The sequence below is a fragment of the Bombina bombina genome, chromosome 11 (assembly GCF_027579735.1).
Source record: "Bombina bombina isolate aBomBom1 chromosome 11, aBomBom1.pri, whole genome shotgun sequence".
Classification (NCBI taxonomy): Eukaryota; Metazoa; Chordata; class Amphibia; order Anura; family Bombinatoridae; genus Bombina; species Bombina bombina.
In genome coordinates this window covers 126,320,549-126,342,317 of record NC_069509.1, presented here as the reverse complement: position 1 = coordinate 126,342,317, position 21,769 = coordinate 126,320,549, and the positions used below count along the sequence as shown (strand labels likewise).

Below are 21,769 nucleotides of genomic sequence, written 5' to 3'. Positions count from 1 at the left end.
ACAGATATAGAAAAAGTATTCTTTGACTTCTTCCAGGATTTATATAAACATGTCCCTCCTAATCCGGATAAGAAAGAGGCATTTTGGGGAAAGATTAAAGTACCGCGTTTATCTATAGAAGCGAGAGATAGCATTAATATACCCATTACTGAAGAAGAGATATCATGGGCAATTAAAAATGCAAAACTTAATAAAGCACCTGGTCCAGATGCCCTCCCCATTGAATACTACAGAATTTTACAACCTCAGGTGTTACCTATACTAACGAAGCTATTTAATCTTTACTTCTCTGAGAATACAAGGTGCTCTGCCTCCTTCTCAGCTGCAAATATCTCTCTGATATAAAAAAAGGGGAAAGATCCAGAGTTACCAAGTTCCTATAGACCTATTTCGGTCTTAAATACCGACTATAAGCTGCTCGCGTCTATTGTAGCCTCACGACTGAAACCTCATATGGGCGATTTAGTCCATGAGAATCAATCTGGTTTTATGCCTGGACGTAAGCTGGTAAGGAATACGAGGAAACCGTTAATCTTGATGGAATCCTTCTGGAATAAATATAAGGCTATGGAGTCTCACGAAAGTATAGATAAGGCTATTTTAACGGTCGACGCAGAAAAGGCTTTCGATTGGGTCAGCTGGGACCATTTGTTTGGTGTGTTATATCAATTTGGGTTCTCGGGTTCTTTTAATAACTATATACGTTTAATCTATAGTACTCCCTCTTCCACGGTAATTATCAATAATACTTCCACTAATCGATTTAATCTATTCAGAGGGACCAGACAAGGTTGTCCACTCTCCCCTTTCTTGTTTAATCTTAGCGTAGAACCACTGGCTATACGTTTACGTCAAGAGCTTGATGGGATTTCCTTTGCAGGTGAGAAGCTGGTCCTTCTCCTCTATGCGGATGATCTCCTTCTATTTCTATCTAACCTTAAAGTGTCATTACCCATTCTACAGAGTATTACCCAAGAGTTTGGGGAAATCTCAGGGTTTAAGATCAATACTTCTAAGTCGGAATTAATGTGGATATACAAAAACCCCTCACTGCAGGTGAACCATCCCTTTCGAGAGGTCCTCCAGATTACATATCTTGGCTTAAGATTATCCAGAAACCCGGAAGAATGGTATAGTTTAAATCACAGGATGGTGATGGACTCCTGTAAAAGGGAGCTGGAGGAATGGACCAGGTTACCGATTTCATTAACTGCTCGGGTGACTCTGATCAAATCAGTCATCTTCCCAAAGCTTCTCTACATCTTACAAAATATCCCATGGTTCTTGCATAAAAAAGAGATGACTATATACAATAAGGCTTGCTCCAAATTTTTATGGAACGGCAAGAGACCACGGATTGCCTCTCATAGGCTTATGAACTCTAAGATAGCAGCGGGTCTGGCACTTCCTAATATCCAGACATACAATCTGGTTATTATAGCTAGATTTGCACTAGATTGGTTAACTGGGAAGGAGCAAATTACTTTGTGTACCTGGGAATCACAGGTGGTGGCTCCCTTTCAGTTGAAAGCTCTTTTACACTGCCCACTCACCTCAATCCCATCCAACATATTTCATCTAGGCACCTTTAAGAATGTTATTACGGCTTGGCAAAGGCTATGTATAGAACTGGGTAACTCTCCCTATGTTTCACAATATTTACCCATAGTGGGCAACCCAGAGTTTAGTCCTGGCATTTCCAACCAGATTTTCAAAGATTGGGAGGCAAAAGGTCTCCAAACCTTGTGGCAATTACGAGATGCAGGAGGATTCCCATTATTATTTCAAGAAATTGCAACTCAGTTTGATATAGGTACACGTCAGTTTTATGCCTACCTCCAAGCTAGACATTTTCTCCAGGAGCTGCTCACAAAATATGGAAATAATTGGTCCTTAGGTGAGTTGCAGACTAGGATCTCTATTTATGCAGCAGGAATATATGCAATCTCCCGTTTGTATCTATTGTTAAATCAGAAAGCGTCAAACTTACAAGTAAACGAGATGATAGATAGATGGGCTCCCTTATTTCCGGATATAGATGAGCATACTATTGTGGGGAGTTTCAAAATAGTCCAACAGAGCTGGGTCCCGACATCATGGAGGGAGTCACAGATGAAAGTTGGTTTGCAGAGATATCTTACACCTGCTGTCCTCTCTAAATGGTATAAATAAAAGGTTCTCTGTCCTAGATGTTCAGCTATAGGAGCTGACCTATTCCACTGTTTATGGAGTTGCCCAATGGTTCGCCAATACTGGGGGAAAATCATATTTTGGATGACGGTAATTTTGAAATTGGACTACAAAATATCTCCGATTGAGATTTTTTTCTTGGTAAAATTCCAGGGTATACCTAGGAATTATAATTTAATAAACACTATTATATTAACAGCACGTAACCTTATTTTTAAAGCATGGAAAGCATCTACTGCACCTACAATGGCCCAATTTAAAAGGGCTTTGACGGATCAATTCATAATAGAACAGATTAATATACCATACCCACAAGACAAATATTTAGCAGTATTTTTTAAAAAGTGGGAGATATTTGTAAGATCTTTGCCCCTAATATATCAAAAAAAATGAATCAAACCAATCAGAAACTCAGAGTTTATACAGATGAATATCTTGGCGGGCCATTTCCCGGGTGAATGGCTAGAGGACTCTGAGTGAGGGGTCGGGGGGAGGTGTGGGCGGAGAGGAATTTTAATTTTTTTATTTTCTCCCTTTTCTTTTTTTTTTTTTTTCTTTTTTCATTGGCATTTTCGTTGTTGTTGTTGTTTTAGTGGTTGTTGTTGTTGTGGGTGTGAAGGGTGGGGGGGTGAAAAGATTAAAATACAGCTAAGATAAAGAAAGATTAGTTACCTGATAAAAGTTTACACGGTTACACTATGCATCTTTTAGCCGATATATGAATGCTCGCTCTAACAAGTTTATAAGATTTGTATTTATGCACGGACACTTTAGCCTTCCTACGGCTAGATTTGGAGTTTGGCGGTAAAAGGGCTGTTAACGCTCCGCGGGTTTTTTTCTGGCCGCACCATAAATTTAACTCTGGTATCGAGAGTTCAAACAAATGCTGCGTTAGGCTCCAAAAAAGGAGCGTAGAGCATTTTTACCGCAAATGCAACTCTCGATACCAGAGTTGCTTACGGACGCGGCCGGCCTCAAAAACGTGCTCGTGCACGATTCTCCCATAGGAAACAATGGGGCTGTTTGAGCTGAAAAAAAACCTAACACCTGCAAAAAAGCAGCGTTCAGCTCCTAACGCAGCCCCATTGTTTCCTATGGGGAAACACTTCCTACGTCTGCACCTAACACCCTAACATGTACCCCGAGTCTAAACACCCCTAACCTTACACTTATTAACCCCTAATCTGCCGCCCCCGCTATCGCTGACCCCTGCATTACACTTTTAACCCCTAATCTGCCGCTCCGTAAACCGCCGCCACCTACGTTATCCCTATGTACCCCTAATCTGCTGCCCTAACATCGCCGACCCCTATGTTATATTTATTAACCCCTAATCTGCCCCCCACAACGTCGCCGACACCTGCCTACACTTATTAACCCCTAATCTGCCGAGCGGACCTGAGCGCTACTATAATAAAGTTATTAACCCCTAATCCGCCTCACTAACCCTATCATAAATAGTATTAACCCCTAATCTGCCCTCCCTAACATCGCCGACACCTACCTTCAATTATTAACCCCTAATCTGCCGACCGGAGCTCACCGCTATTCTAATAAATGTATTAACCCCTAAAGCTAAGTCTAACCCTAACACTAACACCCCCCTAAGTTAAATATAATATTTATCTAACGAAATAAATTAACTCTTATTAAATAAATGATTCCTATTTAAAGCTAAATACTTACCTGTAAAATAAATCCTAATATAGCTACAATATAAATTACATTTATATTATAGCTATTTTAGGATTAATATTTATTTTACAGGTAACTTTGTATTTATTTTAACCAGGTACAATAGCTATTAAATAGTTAAGAACTATTTAATAGTTACCTAGTTAAAATAATTACAAATTTACCTGTAAAATAAATCCTAACCTAAGTTATAATTAAACCTAACACTACCCTATCAATAAAATAATTAAATAAACTACCTACAATTACCTACAATTAACCTAACACTACACTATCAATAAATTAATTAAACACAATTGCTACAAATAAATACAATTAAATAAACTATCTAAAGTACAAAAAATAAAAAAGAACTAAGTTACAGAAAATAAAAAAATATTTACAAACATAAGAAAAATATTACAACAATTTTAAACTAATTACACCTACTCTAAGCCCCCTAATAAAATAACAAAGACCCCCAAAATAAAAAATTCCCTACCCTATTCTAAAATACAAAAATTACAAGCTCTTTTACCTTACCAGCCCTGAACAGGGCCCTTTGCGGGGCATGCCCCAAGAATTTCAGCTCTTTTGCCTGTAAAAAAAAACATACAATACCCCCCCCCCAACATTACAACCCACCACCCACATACCCCTAATCTAACCCAAACCCCCCTTAAATAAACCTAACACTAAGCCCCTGATGATCTTCCTACCTTGTCTTCACCATGCCAGGTTCACCGATCCGTCCTGGCTCCAAGATCTTCATCCATGATCGGAACAGCCAATAGAATGCGAGCTCAATCTGATTGGCCAATCAGAAAATTCCTACCTTAATTCCGATTGGCTGATAGAATCCTATCAGCCAATCGGAATTCGAGGGACGCCATCTTGGATGACGTCCCTTAAAGGAACCGTCATTCGTCGTCTAGTCGTCGGAAGAAGAGGATGGATCCGCGCTGGAGGTCTTCAAGATGGAGCCGGTCGTCATTGGATGGAAGAACATAGAAGATGCCGCTTGGAGAAGATGTTTGCCGGTCCGGATGTCCTCTTCTTGCCGGATAGGAGGAAGACTTTGGAGCACCGGATTATGGATCGCCAACCCCCGCTTGGGTTGGATGAAGATCTTGGAGCCAGGACGGATCGGTGAACCTGGCATGGTGAAGACAAGGTAGGAAGATCATCAGGGGCTTAGTGTTAGGTTTATTTAAGGGGGGTTTGGGTTAGATTAGGGGTATGTGGGTGGTGGGTTGTAATGTTGGGGGGGGGTATTGTATGTTTTTTTTTACAGGCAAAAGAGCTGAAATTCTTGGGGCATGCCCCGCAAAGGGCCCTGTTCAGGGCTGGTAAGGTAAAAGAGCTTGTAATTTTTGTATTTTAGAATAGGGTAGGGAATTTTTTATTTTGGGGGTCTTTGTTATTTTATTAGGGGGCTTAGAGTAGGTGTAATTAGTTTAAAATTGTTGTAATATTTTTCTTATGTTTGTAAATATTTTTTTATTTTCTGTAACTTAGTTCTTTTTTATTTTTTGTACTTTAGATAGTTTATTTAATTGTATTTATTTGTAGCAATTGTGTTTAATTAATTTATTGATAGTGTAGTGTTAGGTTAATTGTAGGTAATTGTAGGTAGTTTATTTAATTATTTTATTGATAGGGTAGTGTTAGGTTTAATTATAACTTAGGTTAGGATTTATTTTACAGGTAAATTTGTAATTATTTTAACTAGGTAACTATTAAATAGTTCTTAACTATTTAATAGCTATTGTACCTGGTTAAAATAAATACAAAGTTGCCTGTAAAATAAATATTAATCCTAAAATAGCTATAATATAAATGTAATTTATATTGTAGCTATATTAGGATTTATTTTACAGGTAAGTATTTAGCTTTAAATAGGAATCATTTATTTAATAAGAGTTAATTTATTTCGTTAGATAAAAATTATATTTAACTTAGGGGGGTGTTAGTGTTAGGGTTAGACTTAGCTTTAGGGGTTAATACATTTATTAGAATAGCGGTGAGCTCCGGTCGGCAGATTAGGGGTTAATAATTGAAGGTAGGTGTCGGCGATGTTAGGGAGGGCAGATTAGGGGTTAATACTATTTATGATAGGGTTAGTGAGGCGGATTAGGGGTTAATAACTTTATTATAGTAGCGCTCAGGTCCGCTCGGCAGATTAGGGGTTAATAAGTGTAGGTAGGTGTCGGCGACGTTGTGGGGGGCAGATTAGGGGTTAATAAATATAACATAGGGGTCGGCGATGTTAGGGGCAGAAGATTAGGGGTACATAGGGATAACGTAGGTGGCGGCGATTTGCGGTCGGAAGATTAGGGGTTAATTATTTTAAGTAGCTTGCGGCGACGTTGTGTGGGGCAAGTTAGGGGTTAAAAAATATAATATAGGGGTCGGCGGGGTTAGGGGCAGCAGATTAGGGGTACATAAGTATAACGTAGGTGGCGGTCGGCAGATTAGGGGTTAAAAATTTTAATCGAGTGGCGGCGATGTGGGGGGACCTCGGTTTAGGGGTACATAGGTAGTTTATGGGTGTTAGTGTAGTTTAGGGTACAGTAGTTAAGAGCTTTATGAACCGGCGTTAGCCAGAAAGCTCTTAACTCCTGCTTTTTTCAGGCGGCTGGAATCTTGTCGTTAGAGCTCTAACGCTCACTGCAGAAACGACTCTAAATACCAGCGTTAGAAAGATCCCATTGAAAAGATAGGCTACGCAAATGGCGTAGGGGGATCTGCGGTATGGAAAAGTCGCGGCTGTAAAGTGAGCGTTAGACCCTTTAATCACTGACTCCAAATACCAGCGGGCGGCCAAAACCAGCGTTAGGAGCCTCTAACGCTGGTTTTGACGGCTACCGCCGAACTCTAAATCTAGGCCTTAGTTTGGCTTACACTGCTCTTATTTAAATATGTACGTATGTTTTATAATTATTATGGCACCTGTATTTGTTTTTACTTGCTAACTGTCAATGTAACAAATTTCTTTGTCTTTGTTATAAATAAAGTTAAAAAAAAAAAAAAAAAAAAGAAGTAATTCCTTACTTCCGTTATTGACAGAACTTTAGCCATAATCCAGTATCTAAAGATAATTGTTCTAATAATTGTTACTGCAACCACCAGAAAATTAGTATCTCTATCCCATGAAGAATGGGGTCTGAGAAAAAAAAATAGATTCCTTAGTTAAATAGATTTTCCTTTTGAAAATAGTGAAAAAAAGAAACTCTACTTTCTTTCAAAACTGGATTAACTTCGGACAATTCCATATTAAGTGGATTAGGTCTGGATCGGACAAGTGGCATTTAGAACAGCAATTAAGCACGTTTTTATTCCATTTTGCCACTCTACGTGGGATAAAATAGTCCCTATGTAGTAATCTGAATTGAATTTCTCTATGGTAAGATGAAGGAAATAGTTTTTGGGTGGTGATTAGACTTTTCAGTAATGTTTTTTCCAGGTTAGGAGAGTCAACCATTGGTGTCCAATGAGATACCAGTTCTGTTAATGTTGATTTTTCATCTAAAGACAACAATAGTTTGTATATAAAAGATAGCAGACCCTTTCTAACTTTAGCAACATCAATTAAAGGGTGTTTTTTCCATAGATAAGGAGCTAACCTAGTCAGTTTAAAGATATAACCTTTGACTTGTAGAAAGTAGAACATATGTTTCTTTTGTGCTTCCGGGAATTTTTCCTGAAACCATTCGAATGTACACACCTTATTTGTGTTATAATTATAGAAATCGTTCACTACTACTGGTCTCTCTGTTGACCATTTCTTAAAGATATCAGATTTACCTAGAGGGAAATGAGGGTTACCTCTTATTGGCATCCACTTTGAGATATTTTGACTCACACCAATACTGGTAGATAGATTTCTCCATACTTTTATTATATCTCTATACAAGGGGTGTGTCAAAAAGCTCATGCCTAGCTCTCTATTTGTAGCGCATAGAATATAGTTTAAAGATAACGGCGAGCAAGCTTGATTTTCTATAGATTCTTCCGAGTATAAGAAAGACCTTGTTAGCCAATCAAGAGGGAAGCGTAAAATAGCCGCTTGGTTGTATCGTTCTAAGTTAGGGAGCGCCAGTCCCCCTTTGTTATAGGGTTGGTATAACTTAGATAATTTCAACCTTGGTTTTCTCCCACTCCATAAAAACAGCCTTAATGATTGGTTGAAAAGATTTAAATCGTTTCCACTTATCAAAAAAGGGAGCATCCTTAGCGTATATAAAATCTTAGGGATGATAAACATCTTAAAGATGGAAATCTTTCCCAACAACGATACCGGAAGTGAAGCCCATGATTTTAATTTGTTTCTACTATCCCCTAATATTGTATCAAAATTGTCCTTATACCAGTCTGCTGTATTAGCTGAGATTTTTAAGCCCAGGTATTCCAAAGTTTTAGTTTCTATAAATTGAAAAGTTTGTATTTCCCCAGGATTCTGTTTAAGCCACAAGATTTTTGACTTTGAGAGGTTTGTTCTGTAACCCGAAACCTCACCATACTGTTCAAGCAGCCCCATAATCGCACTAATTTGTCTTTTTGGTTCGGCGACAAATAACAGAAGATCATCTGCGACCAAGGCGGTTTTAAGTTTTGTTTGTCCTATGCTAATTCCGAACAGTAGATCTCTCAGTTTAATAGCCAGAGGTTCCATTATAAGATCGAATAATAGTGGTGACATAGGGCAACCCTGACGGGTGCCTCTTGTCAAGGTAAAAGAATCTGTCATTGAGTCATTGATCAAAATAGAGGCCTTAACATCTCTATAGATCTTGTCAATGAACCCCTTAAAGTGTCCCCTAAAGCCAAATCTCTCCAAAACTTGGATCAGGAAGGGCCACTCCACCCTATCGAAGGCCTTCTCTGCATCCAAGGATAGCAGGAAGTCCTCCGGCAGGGCAGAACGATCCCCCCCATAATGACATATTACCTGTAAAATTTTCCATATATTCATCTCCGATGCTCTTCCTATAACAAACCCTGCCTGGTCTTGATGAATAATCGCCGGCATTAGAGGTTTCATCCTCTCCGCCATGATTTTCATCAGGATTTTATAATCTAATCCCAATAACGAGATAGGTCTGTACGAAATCATTTCTGTAGGATCCTTATTGGCTTTTGGAATCAAAATAATGTTAGCCCTCTTGAAGTTTTCGGAGATCTTAGAGTCTGTTCCAAAGTATTCATTGTATAGCTCGTGGAGAACTGGCCCTATCTCTGCTCGCAGTAGTTGATAAAGCTCAATAGGTAGACAATCCGGACCTGGAGCTTTCCCTCTCGCCATTGAGCCAATAATTTTATAAATCTCATTTTCTGTTATTGGCTGATTCAGAAGATCGCAACTTTCTGATGAAATTGTAGGCAAGCAAATCCCCTCCAGGAATTTATTAATAGTATCTGCATCCGGGCGTTGGGATGAGTAAAGATCAGAATAGAAAGTGTGGAAAAGGTGTAAGATCTGCTCTTGTTCTATAACTAGCTGATCATTTACCTTTAATGTTGCTATTGGTTTCTTCCTGGATTGTCTTTTAAACATTGAAGCCATATATTTACCTACTTTGTTACCGAATTTTGCAAATCTGGCACTATTTTTATAAAGGTGTACCTGTGCTTCACCCAGGAGGAATGACTCCCTTTCTTTCTTTCTTGACCTGGAAATAGTTCTCAGTGTTGATCTTACAAGGACTTTCTAAAAGTTTGATGTAAGATTCCCTCACCTTATCTGAGTGGGCTTTTTCTCTTTTCGCCTTCTCCTTCTTTGCTTTTGCCACATAGCTAGTTATTTCCCCTCTTAGGTAAGCTTTCGCTGTTTCCCAGAAGAGCTGAATATTATCCCTGCAGACACAAATATGTAGCAAAATCTAACAATTAGTTAAAACAATTTAAATGCAAGACTGATTATAAATGGTATAAATAAAAAGAGAGAAGCGCTCAACCTGGAAACGAACAATAGCATAATAGCTTGTTCTATGGCTAGTTACCACCCAAGAAGCAGCCTCTTTTTGCTCAACATGTGCCTTTCACAGAGAAAAACTTTCCTGAAGCATATCAGTCTGATCCTGATACAGTCCAGCCCCGAAATACCAGGCAATTCTTCTCTAAACGAGAGAAACAGCAAAACCCCAGACGTACGTTTCAGCCTATTGTGGGCCTCGTCAGTGAGGTGCAGCCATATCCCTCTAGGCACACTGAGCAACGGGTCCACGTCTGGATTCCCGCATCACACTTAGGGAGACTTCCCAAAATGTCATAATTTGCATAAATAAAAAGAGAGAAGCGCTCAACCTGGAAATGAACAATAACATAATAGCTAGTTCTATGGCTAGTTACCACCCAAGAAGCAGCCTCTTTTTGCTCAACATGTGCCTTTCACAGAGAAAAACTTTCCTGAAGCATATCAGTCTGATCCTGACTTCACAGTACAGTCCAGTCCCGAAATACCAGGCAATTCTTCTCTGAACGAGAGAAACAGCAAAACCCCAGACGTACGTTTCGGCCTATTGTGGGCCTCGTCAGTGAGGTGCAGCCATATCCCTCTAGGCACACTGAGCAACGGGTCCTCGTCTGGATTCCCGCATCACACTTAGGGAGACTTCCCAAAATGTCATAATTTGCATAAATAAAAAGAGAGAAGCGCTCAACCTGGAAACGAACAATAGCATAATAGCTTGTTCTATGGCTAGTTACCACCCAAGAAGCAGCCTCTTTTTGCTCAACATGTGCCTTTCACATAGAAAAACTTTCCTGAAGCATATCAGTCTGATCCTGACTTCACAGTACAGTCCAGCCCCGAAATACCAGGCAATTCTTCTCTGAACGAGAGAAACAGCAAAACCCCAGACGTACTTTTTGGCCTATTGTGGGCCTCGTCAGTGAGGTGCAGCCATATCCCTCTAGGCACACTGAGCAACGGGTTCACGTCTGGATTCCCGCATCACACTTAGGGAGACTTCCCAAAATGTCATAATTTGCATAAATAAAAAGAGAGAAGCGCTCAACCTGGAAACGAACAATAGCATAATAGCTTGTTCTATGGCTAGTTACCACCCAAGAAGCAGCCTCTTTTTGCTCAACATGTGCCTTTCACAGAGAAAAACTTTCCTGAAGCATATCAGTCTGATCCTGACTTCACAGTACAGTCCAGCCCCGAAATACCAGGCAATTCTTCTCTGAACGAGAGAAACAGCAAAACCCCAGACGTACGTTTCGGCCTATTGTGGGCCTCGTCAGTGAGGTGCAGCCATATCCCTCTAGGCACACTGAGCAATGGGTCCACGTCTGGATTCCCGCATCACACTTAGGGAGACTTCCCAAAATGTCATAATTTACATAAATAAAAAGAGAGAAGCGCTCAACCTGGAAACGAACAATAGCATAATAGCTTGTTCTATGGCTAGTTACCACCCAAGAAGCAGCCTCTTTTTGCTCAACATGTGCCTTTCACAGAGAAAAACTTTCCTGAAGCATATCAGTCTGATCCTGACTTCACAGTACAGTCCAGCCCCGAAATACCAGGCAATTCTTCTCTGAACGAGAGAAACAGCAAAACCCCAGACGTACGTTTCGGCCTATTGTGGGCCTCGTCAGTGAGGTGCAGCCATATCCCTCTAGGCACACTGAGCAACGGGTCCACGTCTGGATTCCCACATCACACTTAGGGAGACTTCCCAAAATGTCATAATTTGCATAAATAAAAAGAGAGAAGCGCTCAACCTGGAAACGAACAATAGCATAATAGCTTGTTCTATGGCTAGTTACCACCCAAGAAGCAGCCTCTTTTTGCTCAACATGTGCCTTTCACAGAGAAAAACTTTCCTGAAGCATATCAGTCTGATCCTGACTTCACAGTACAGTCCAGCCCCGAAATACCAGGCAATTCTTCTCTGAACGAGAGAAACAGCAAAACCCCAGACGTACGTTTCAGCCTATTGTGGGCCTCGTCAGTGAGGTGCAGCCATATCCCTCTAGGCACACTGAGCAACGGGTCCACGTCTGGATTCCCGCATCACACTTAGGGAGACTTCCCAAAATGTCATAATTTGCATAAATAAAAAGAGAGAAGCGCTCAACCTGGAAACGAAGAATTGCCTGGTATTTCGGGGCTGGACTGTACTGTGAAGTCAGGATCAGACTGATATGCTTCAGGAAAGTTTTTCTCTGTGAAAGGCACATATTGAGCAAAAAGAGGCTGCTTCTTGGGTGGTAACTAGCCATAGAACAAGCTATTATGCTATTGTTCGTTTCCAGGTTGAGCGCTTCTCTCTTTTTATTTATGCAAATTATGACATTTTGGGAAGTCTCCCTAAGTGTGATGCGGGAATCCAGACGTGGACCCGTTGCTCAGTGTGCCTAGAGGGATATGGCTGCACCTCACTGACGAGGCCCACAATAGGCCGAAACGTACGTCTGGGGTTTTGCTGTTTCTCTCGTTCAGAGAAGAATTGCCTGGTATTTCGGGGCTGGACTGTACTGTGAAGTCAGGATCAGACTGATATGCTTCAGGAAAGTTTTTCTCTGTGAAAGGCACATATTGAGCAAAAAGAGGCTGCTTCTTGGGTGGTAACTAGCCATAGAACAAGCTATTATGCTATTGTTCGTTTCCAGGTTGAGCGCTTCTCTCTTTTTATTTATGCAAATTATGACATTTTGGGAAGTCTCCCTAAGTGTGATGCGGGAATCCAGACGTGGACCCGTTGCTCAGTGTGCCTAGCGGATATGGCTGCACCTCACTAACGAGGCCCACAATAGGCCGAAACATACGTCTGGGGTTTTGCTGTTTCTCTCGTTCAGAGAAGAATTGCCTGGTATTTCGGGGCTGGACTGTACTGTGAAGTCAGGATCAGACGGATATGCTTCAGGAAAGTTTTTCTCTGTGAAAGGCACACATTGAGCAAAAAGAGGCTGCTTCTTGGGTGGTAACTAGCCATAGAACAAGCTATTATGCTATTGTTCGTTTCCAGGTTGAGCGCTTCTCTCTTTTTATTTATGCAAATTATGACATTTTGGGAAGTCTCCCTAAGTGTGATGCGGGAATCCAGACGTGGACCCGTTGCTCAGTGTGCCTAGAGGGATATGGCTGCACCTCACTGATGAGGCCCACAATAGGCCAAAACGTACGTCTGGGGTTTTGCTGTTTCTCTCGTTCAGAGAAGAATTGCCTGGTATTTCGGGGCTGGACTGTACTGTGAAGTCAGGATCAGACTGATATGCTTCAGGAAAGTTTTTCTCTGTGAAAGGCACATATTGAGCAAAAAGAGGCTGCTTCTTGGGTGGTAACTAGCCATAGAACAAGCTATTATGCTATTGTTCGTTTCCAGGTTGAGCGCTTCTCTCTTTTTATTTATGCAAATTATGACATTTTGGGAAGTCTCCCTAAGTGTGATGCGGGAATCCAGACGTGGACCCGTTGCTCAGTGTGCCTAGCGGATATGGCTGCACCTCACTGACGAGGCCCACAATAGGCCGAAACATACGTCTGGGGTTTTGCTGTTTCTCTCGTTCAGAGAAGAATTGCCTGGTATTTCGGGGCTGGACTGTACTGTGAAGTCAGGATCAGACGGATATGCTTCAGGAAAGTTTTTCTCTGTGAAAGGCACACAATGAGCAAAAAGAGGCTGCTTCTTGGGTGGTAACTAGCCATAGAACAAGCTATTATGCTATTGTTCGTTTCCAGGTTGAGCGCTTCTCTCTTTTTATTTATGCAAATTATGACATTTTGGGAAGTCTCCCTAAGTGTGATGCGGGAATCCAGACGTGGACCCGTTGCTCAGTGTGCCTAGAGGGATATGGCTGCACCTCACTGACGAGGCCCACAATAGGCTGAAACGTACGTCTGGGGTTTTGCTGTTTCTCTCATTCAGAGAAGAATTGCCTGGTATTTCGGGGCTGGACTGTACTGTGAAGTCAGCATCAGACTGATATGCTTCAGGAAAGTTTTTCTCTGTGAAAGGCACATATTGAGCAAAAAGAGGCTGCTTCTTGGGTGGTAACTAGCCATAGAACAAGCTATTATGCTATTGTTCGTTTCCAGGTTGAGCGCTTCTCTCTTTTTATTTATGCAAATTATGACATTTTGGGAAGTCTCCCTAAGTGTGATGCGGGAATCCAGACGTGGACCCGTTGCTCAGTGTGCCTAGAGGGATATGGCTGCACCTCACTGACGAGGCCCACATTAGGCCGAAACGTACGTCTTGGGTTTTGCTGTTTCTCTCGTTCAGAGAAGAATTGCCTGGTATTTCGGGGCTGGACTGTACTGTGAAGTCAGGATCAGACTGATATGCTTCAGGAAAGTTTTTCTCTGTGAAAGGCACATATTGAGCAAAAAGAGGCTGCTTCTTGGGTGGTAACTAGCCATAGAACAAGCTATTATGCTATTGTTCGTTTCCAGGTTGAGCGCTTCTCTCTTTTTATTTATGCAAATTATGACATTTTGGGAAGTCTCCCTAAGTGTGATGCGGGAATCCAGACGTGGACCCGTTGCTCAGTGTGCCTAGAGGGATATGGCTGCACCTCACTGACGAGGCCCACAATAGGCCAAAACGTACGTCTGGGGTTTTGCTGTTTCTCTCGTTCAGAGAAGAATTGCCTGGTATTTCGGGGCTGGACTGTACTGTGAAGTCAGGATCAGACTGATATGCTTCAGGAAAGTTTTTCTCTGTGAAAGGCACATATTGAGCAAAAAGAGGCTGCTTCTTGGGTGGTAACTAGCCATAGAACAAGCTATTATGCTATTGTTCGTTTCCAGGTTGAGCGCTTCTCTCTTTTTATTTATGATTATAAATGGTGTCCCCACAATGGCTGTTTACTTATATTGGTTGTAATTTTGTGTATCTAAAAAGTTCATCAAAGCATTTGTAAGTAATTGGAGATAAATTACTGAGGGCTGTGTTCTTTATCCTTATATTTATGTTGTGATAAATTACGGTTTCACAGTTACCTCTTTATATTCTCAGTGAGCTTAATTTGTAGAAAAGGAATGTTCCAAACAGTGTTTAGGGGTGATTTTCTTACCCTCTCTTGTGAGCCGTTACTACTCACGGCTTCCCGGCGGTTCCTATGTGTCCTCAGTTTGACTCTCAGATAAGGGGTTCCAGTAGGTAATTTTCCTTTGTGTTACCTTGTCACTGGTCCTTGTAGAAAGTGCTCTGAATACAGCACCAAACTTTAGACAATCCTTTTGTTTCTGTAACTTGCGCAAGTTAGCTTTTCTGTTTGTAGTTCCTCAATCTCCTGCACTTAAGTACTTCTGTACGCAGGAAAAAAACAGGCTTTTTCTTTCTTGGTGTTCACACAGATATCAACATGTTTCGCCAGCAACCCTGACTTTATCAAGATAGAACACCAAGAAAGAAAAAGCCTGTTTTTTTCCTGCGTACAGAAGTACTTAAGTGCAGGAGATTGAGGAACTACAAACAGAAAAGCTAACTTGCGCAAGTTACAGAAACAAAAGGATTGTCTAAAGTTTGGTGCTGTAATCAGAGCACTTCCTACAAGGACCAGTGACAAGGTAACACAAAGGAAAATTACCTACCGGAACCCCTTGTCTGAGAGTCAAACTGAGGACACATAGGAACCGCCGGTAAGCTGTGAGTAGTAACAGCTCACAAGAGAGGGTAAGAAAATCACCCCTAAACACTGTTTGGAACATTCCTTTTCTACAAATTAAGCTCACTGAGGATACAAAGAGGTAACTGTGAAACCGTAATTTATCACAACATAGATATAAGGATAAAGAACACAGCCCTCAGTAATTGATCTCCAATTACTTACAAATGCTTTGATGAACTTTTTAGATACACAAAATTACAACCAATATAAGTAAACAGCCATTGTGGGGACACCATTTATAATCAGTCTTGCATTTAAATTGTTTTAACTAATTGTTAGTTTTTGCTACATATTTGTAATTTTAAAGTTGATGAAATATAGATATAAAATATCGAATAGAGACAAATATTATTAATTGTGTTGAAATAAAAGAATACATTCTATCTAAAATCTTTGAACACTCAACTCCTTCTCTTCAATATCAGGTTATAAAGTCAACCTAGAGAAATGTGAAGCACTGCCGGTGCATCTTCCAGACCATACCAAAAAGCTGATAGAGGCTAACTTTGAATTTAAATGGGCCAAATACCACCTCAGATACTTAGGGATTAATCTTACCAAAAAGTCAACAGAATTGTATGGTGCAAATTACTCCCCTGTGTACAAATCTATTAGACAAGACTTAAATAAATGGAGTAAACTAAGATTCTCATGGTTTGGTAGATTGTCGGCAGTCAAAATGATGATATTACCAAGGATCCTGTATTTATTCCGCACCTTACTGATTAGAATACCAGCCCCAGACTTAGACAACCTCCAAAAGCGTATAAATAGTTTCATAAGGGGAAACAAAAAAGCTAGAATCCGTTCGGCAATTCTTACTAGGAACAGACAACTGGGTGGGGTGGGGGCTCCAAACCTCAAACACTATTACCAGGCAGCTAGACTGGCACAGACAGCCCTTCTCAACGACCCTGACGAAGACATTATATGGACACAACTCGAATCAGATATCGCAGGACTTATCCCACGCGATATGATTCTCTGGAACCCTAAACGGTGCCTTAGTAGGAAGCGACACGAATACCCTGTGATAGACTTCATGATCAAACAATGGTCCAAACTGACCACCTCTTTGGCCCTACTCCCCCTGCACTCCATTAAAACCACACTTACATGTCTAGTTAGACAGGAACTGGTCCCCACTTTGAGGAAATGGGGAAACAGAGGACTCTACAGAATAGCAGACCTCATAGAAGAGGGCAAAGTGATGAGTTACACGCAACTACAAGATAAATTACAGCCAGTCAAATTAGAATGGTTTCTGTATCTACAACTTACTTCCATCATTCAGCCTCTTTTACCATCCATTGCTAAAAACCTACCCTCCACGTTAGAGAACTTGTGTAGTGCCACATCTAGGCCCAAGAATACCATCTCAAGGCTTTACCACGCAATCCAACTAGCCTCAGAAAACTCCAAATCCACCCTACAAATTAAATGGGAAAATGATATCAATAAGGAAATAGAGATCCAGGAATGGCACATAACTTTATTTAATGCAGGGAAAGGATTATTGAGTGCAGACATGCGGGAAAATTGCATTAAAACCAACTTTCGTTGGTATCTAACTCCACAGATAACCTCACACTCCTCCAAAAATAGATCTAGACTTTGTTATAGAGGCTGCGGAGAGGAAGGCGACTATAAACATATGTGGTGGGACTGCTCCCATACACATAGAGTGTGGAACCAACTATCCCGGTTTCTAAGCTATATCCTAGATAGCCCAATCAATCTCACCATAGAACAAGCTCTACTCCACATTAGACTTAGAGAATTTAATAAATATATCAACCTGTTTATCAAGATAGCATGTACTGCCACAAGGGTTTGTATAGCCCGCCATTGGAAAGAGGGTGCCCCGTCTTGGGAAGAAATCAAACTCAAAATCAAATTCTATTACAACATGTCAGAACAGGCAGCCTTCTTCCTCCTTCCAGAAGGTTTGGTATTATTGGATCTTACACAATATGTCCTAATACACCAATCTAAATCAATAGAGCCCTTCACATAGAGCGTCCTATTCTTTGGAGTTCAGAGCCCCCCCGACGTGTCAAGAAAAACATGGGTAAATAGGAGATACGTAAAACCTATATATAATACGTTTTAAGAGCGAAGCGATGTGGTCAGGAGATATCCCCTTCCCTGTTTCTTGTCTCCCCCTTTTCTTTACTTTACCTAATTCTCTCCTCTCTCTACTAATTCTTTATTATGCTGTTTCATTTCCTGGAAAAATGTTGTTTGACCGGGCCATGATACGTTATATTGTACCTAGAAACATTTCAGATTTAGCTTTAAGCAGGAGATTCTTCACTGCATTGACTTGTTTCGCAGGGAATGAGGTTATCAGGCTTCTCATGTAAAAGTGGCCTCACAATATATGACTTGGTAATCGGCCGATTTTATGTTTTTTAACTTGAATTACTTCGCTTACCATGTAATTTTTGGGAACCATGATTTGTTTTATTCTGAATTGTCTTTCTTTTACCTTTTTATGTGATTATGCTCTTATTACAAAATAATAAAAATTACTTTATCATAAAATCTTTGAAAAAATGATACAAAAGAGCAGATAAATCCTTTTATTGGTGTATGAAACAAATGTATATCTGAATTTTAGAAATTTTATGAATTGATCGATATAGTGTTGCAACACTTAGGGATTGTGATTTATTTTATCTTGGTATGATCATGTTTTTATTTTGAAAATAAATTGTAGAAGAATTTTTCACTTATTCTGTCCAAGGTCCAGTTTTTTCTACATATTTAGCTAACGACTTCCATACACACCTTTATCCCTTTTGCAGATTAAGTGCCTAATCTCCATAACTTTTTCACTTTATACACCTTTCTATCTGGGAAGTAGATAGTAGGAGAATAAGGCAAGGGATATTAACTCTTAAGCGCTAGTTTATTTAACCCCCTTTTTTTGTTACAATGTTATATAATGCTGCACTATGTGCAGAATTTTATAACATTAGTTTGTAAGTTTACTGCCCCTTTAATATATAATCATCTTCTAACAGTAATTATGCGCAGCTGTTACTAATAAGCCAGCATAGAGAAACCACCTCAGACTCACCGCCTTTGTATCACATTCTTTTACACTTTTCCAACCTCATTTGCTCAGTCACCACACACTCTTTTTTGTTTCCCTATATCATCACTCACTCTCAGTTTACCCTGACTTATATCAGACTTATTTCCATTCTCCCTTACCTTTTGTGTTCATTCCCTCTCCTTTAGATTGTAAGCTTGAGAGCCTCTTTACCTGCAGGCCACTTTGTATTTAAAGTTAACTACTACTGATTGTGCTCAAGGGCAGGGCATTCCTCTCCTTCTGTATAACTCAATTATTGCACCTACAACTGTAATGTACCCCAATACTGTACTTGTTTGTGTATTACTGTATCCGTGTAATGTTTTTATTCTTTGTATAGCGCTGCGTAATCTGCTGGCGCTTTATAAGTAACTGATAATAATAATAATATATAGACAGGGAGCGAGAGCACAGCAATACCCTGTTCTAAGTTTTCGGCGCAAGCAAGGTAACCCGCGGCGCCCGTAGTTTCACCTTGCACATCGGGGTATTACATATACCCCGCCGGCAGTTGCTAAAGTGCCATAAGTCAGACAAACTAGCGATGTCCAGAAATAAGCGTAACTACAAATTTAACTCTTTAATAGCTATTGTACCTAGCTAAAATAAATACAAAGTTACCTGTAAAATAAATATAAATCCTAAAATAGCTACAATGTAATTATTAATTATATTGTAGCTATCTTAGGGTTTATTTTATAGGTAAGTATTTAGTTTTAAATAGGAATAATTTAGTTAATAATATTATTATTTAGATTTATTTAAATAATAATTAAGTTAGGGGGTGTTAGGGTTAGACTTAGGTTTAGGGGGTAATATATTTAATGTAGGTAGCGGCGGTGTAGGGGGGTCAGATTAGGGGGTAATACATTTAATGTAGGTGGCGGCGGTGTAGGGGGGTCAGATTAGGGGGTAATACATTTAATGTAGGTGGGGGCGGTGTAGGGGGGTCAGATTAGGGGGTAATACATTTAATGTAGGTGGCGGCGGTGTAGGGGGGTCAGATTAGGGGGTAATATATTTAATGTAGGTGGCGGTGGTGTAGGGGGGTCATATTAGAGGTTAATAAATTTAATGTAAGTGGCGGGAGCGGCGGTTTAGGGATCAAACACTTTATTTAGTGGCGGTGGGGTCTGGAGCGGCGGTTTATGGGTTAAACCCTTTATTAGGTATTGCGGTGGGGGATTGCGGTTGACAGGTACATAGACATTGCGCATGTGTTAGGTTTTTCTTGTAGGCATTTTAGGGAGTTACGGTGCTCCCATACTCAGCGCAAGGCCTGCTACGGCTGCTTTTTATTGCGACGGTGAAAATGGAGTAAGTTTTCTCCATTTTTGTCACGTAAGCCCTTGCGCTGGATATTGGATACCAAATTGCGCGGATTTTATATGTTAGTCTATAGGGGGGAAAACTACGTCCACCGGGTGAAATATACGTGCCACATTTATATGCGGCGCTGTATATAGGATACCAAATCCGCGCAAAAAACGGCGTTGCCGGCTTTTGCGGGCGACGCTGCATATCGGATGGGGCCCAGTATCAGAATCAAAAAAGCTTGAGATACTGTATATCTAATTTGCATTTCCTATGTTGATTTGTGATACGTATCCATCTGTTCTATTTTTTTACATTCAGGTATTGTGTTAGGACATGGTGAATCATGGAAAATAATGAGAAGGTTTACACTCTCAACTCTACGAGACTTTGGAATGGGAAAGAAGACAATACAAAGCAGAATTCAAGATGAATTACACCCTTTACTCACACATTTTGAATCATACAGTGGTAAATAGAAATATCTATTTATTTTTGTAATTTTAGAAAGTAAGGATTGACAGGGTGTTTGTGTGTGTAGTAGATTGGATATAAGAAATTGGAGTCAGTAAACAATTTGGGCTACATTACAAGTGGCGCGCTAACTTGCGCGTGTATTGCAAGTTGAAAGTAAAGACAGTCGCTCAAACGCAAACTAAAGTAGTGCTCATTGGGTTTGTGTGAGTGGAGATCTAGTGTAAAGAGTAAGAGTTAAAAATAAAAAAAAACTTTTTTATTTATTTATTAAATACATTCATATCAACTGTTACACTCATATATATATATATATATACATATGATAAAAATTAGTCATATAAATATTAGTATATAGTGTTCAAAGGTGTATGGTATAAATATGTGTATGTGGGTAAATATATGTGGATATATGTTTATTTACATGTGTATTTATGTATTCATATTTATATATACATATATAAATACAGTGAGAGGGGAAAAAAATTTGATCCCCTGCTGATTTTGTTTGTTTGTCCACTGACAAATAAATGATCAGTCTATCATTTTAATGGTAGGTTTATTTGAACAGTGAGAGACAGAATAACAACAAAAAAATCCAGAAAAATGCATTTCAAAATAGTTATAAATTGATTTGCATTTTAATGAGGCCGAATTATCAAAGGTCTTGCGGACCTGATCCGAAAGTGCGGATCAGGTTTGCAAGACCTCGCTGAATGCGGAGAGCAATACACTCTCCGTATTCAGCATTGCACCCGCAGCTCACAAGAGCTGCTGGTGCAACGCCACCCCCTGCAGACTCGCGGCCAATCAGCCGCCAGCAGGAAAGTGTCAATCAACCCGATCGTACTCGATCGGGTTGAATTCCGGCGATCTCTGTCCGCCTGCTCAGAGCAGGGAGACAGGTTATGGAGCAGCGGTCTTTAGACCACTGCTTCATAACTACTGTTTCTGGCAAGTCTTCAGAAAACACGGGCCCACAAGCTCCATACGGAGCTTGATAAATGGGACTCAATTAGTGAAATAAGTATTTGATCCCCTATCAATCAGCAAGATTTCTGGCTCCCAGGTGTCTTTTATACAGGTAATGAGTTGAGATTAGGAGCACTCTCTTAAAGGGAGTACTCCTAATCTCAGTTTGTTACCTGTATAAAAGACACTTGTCCACAGAAGCAATCAATAAATCAGATTCCAAACTCTCCACCATGGCCAAGACCAAAGAGCTGCCCAAGGATGTCAGGGACAAGATTGTAGACCTACACAAGGCTGGAATGGGCTACAAGACCATCGCCAAGCAGCTTGGTGAGAAGGTGACAACAGTTGGTGCGATTATTCGCAAATGGAGGAAACACAAAATAACTGCCAATTTCCCTCGGTCTGGGGCTC

General features: G+C 40.3%; 1 protein-coding gene across 1 annotated transcript in view; it reads left to right on the top strand.

Annotated features, from left to right (window-relative positions):
* LOC128642239 (cytochrome P450 2K1) overlaps nt 1-21,769 on the top strand; it is a 249,745-nt gene that overhangs the window by 28,082 nt on the left and 199,894 nt on the right. The window contains exon 3 of the mRNA XM_053694937.1: nt 20,231-20,380. Coding sequence (XP_053550912.1) covers nt 20,231-20,380 — 150 coding nt within the window. The remainder of the gene's footprint in view (nt 1-20,230; nt 20,381-21,769) is intronic.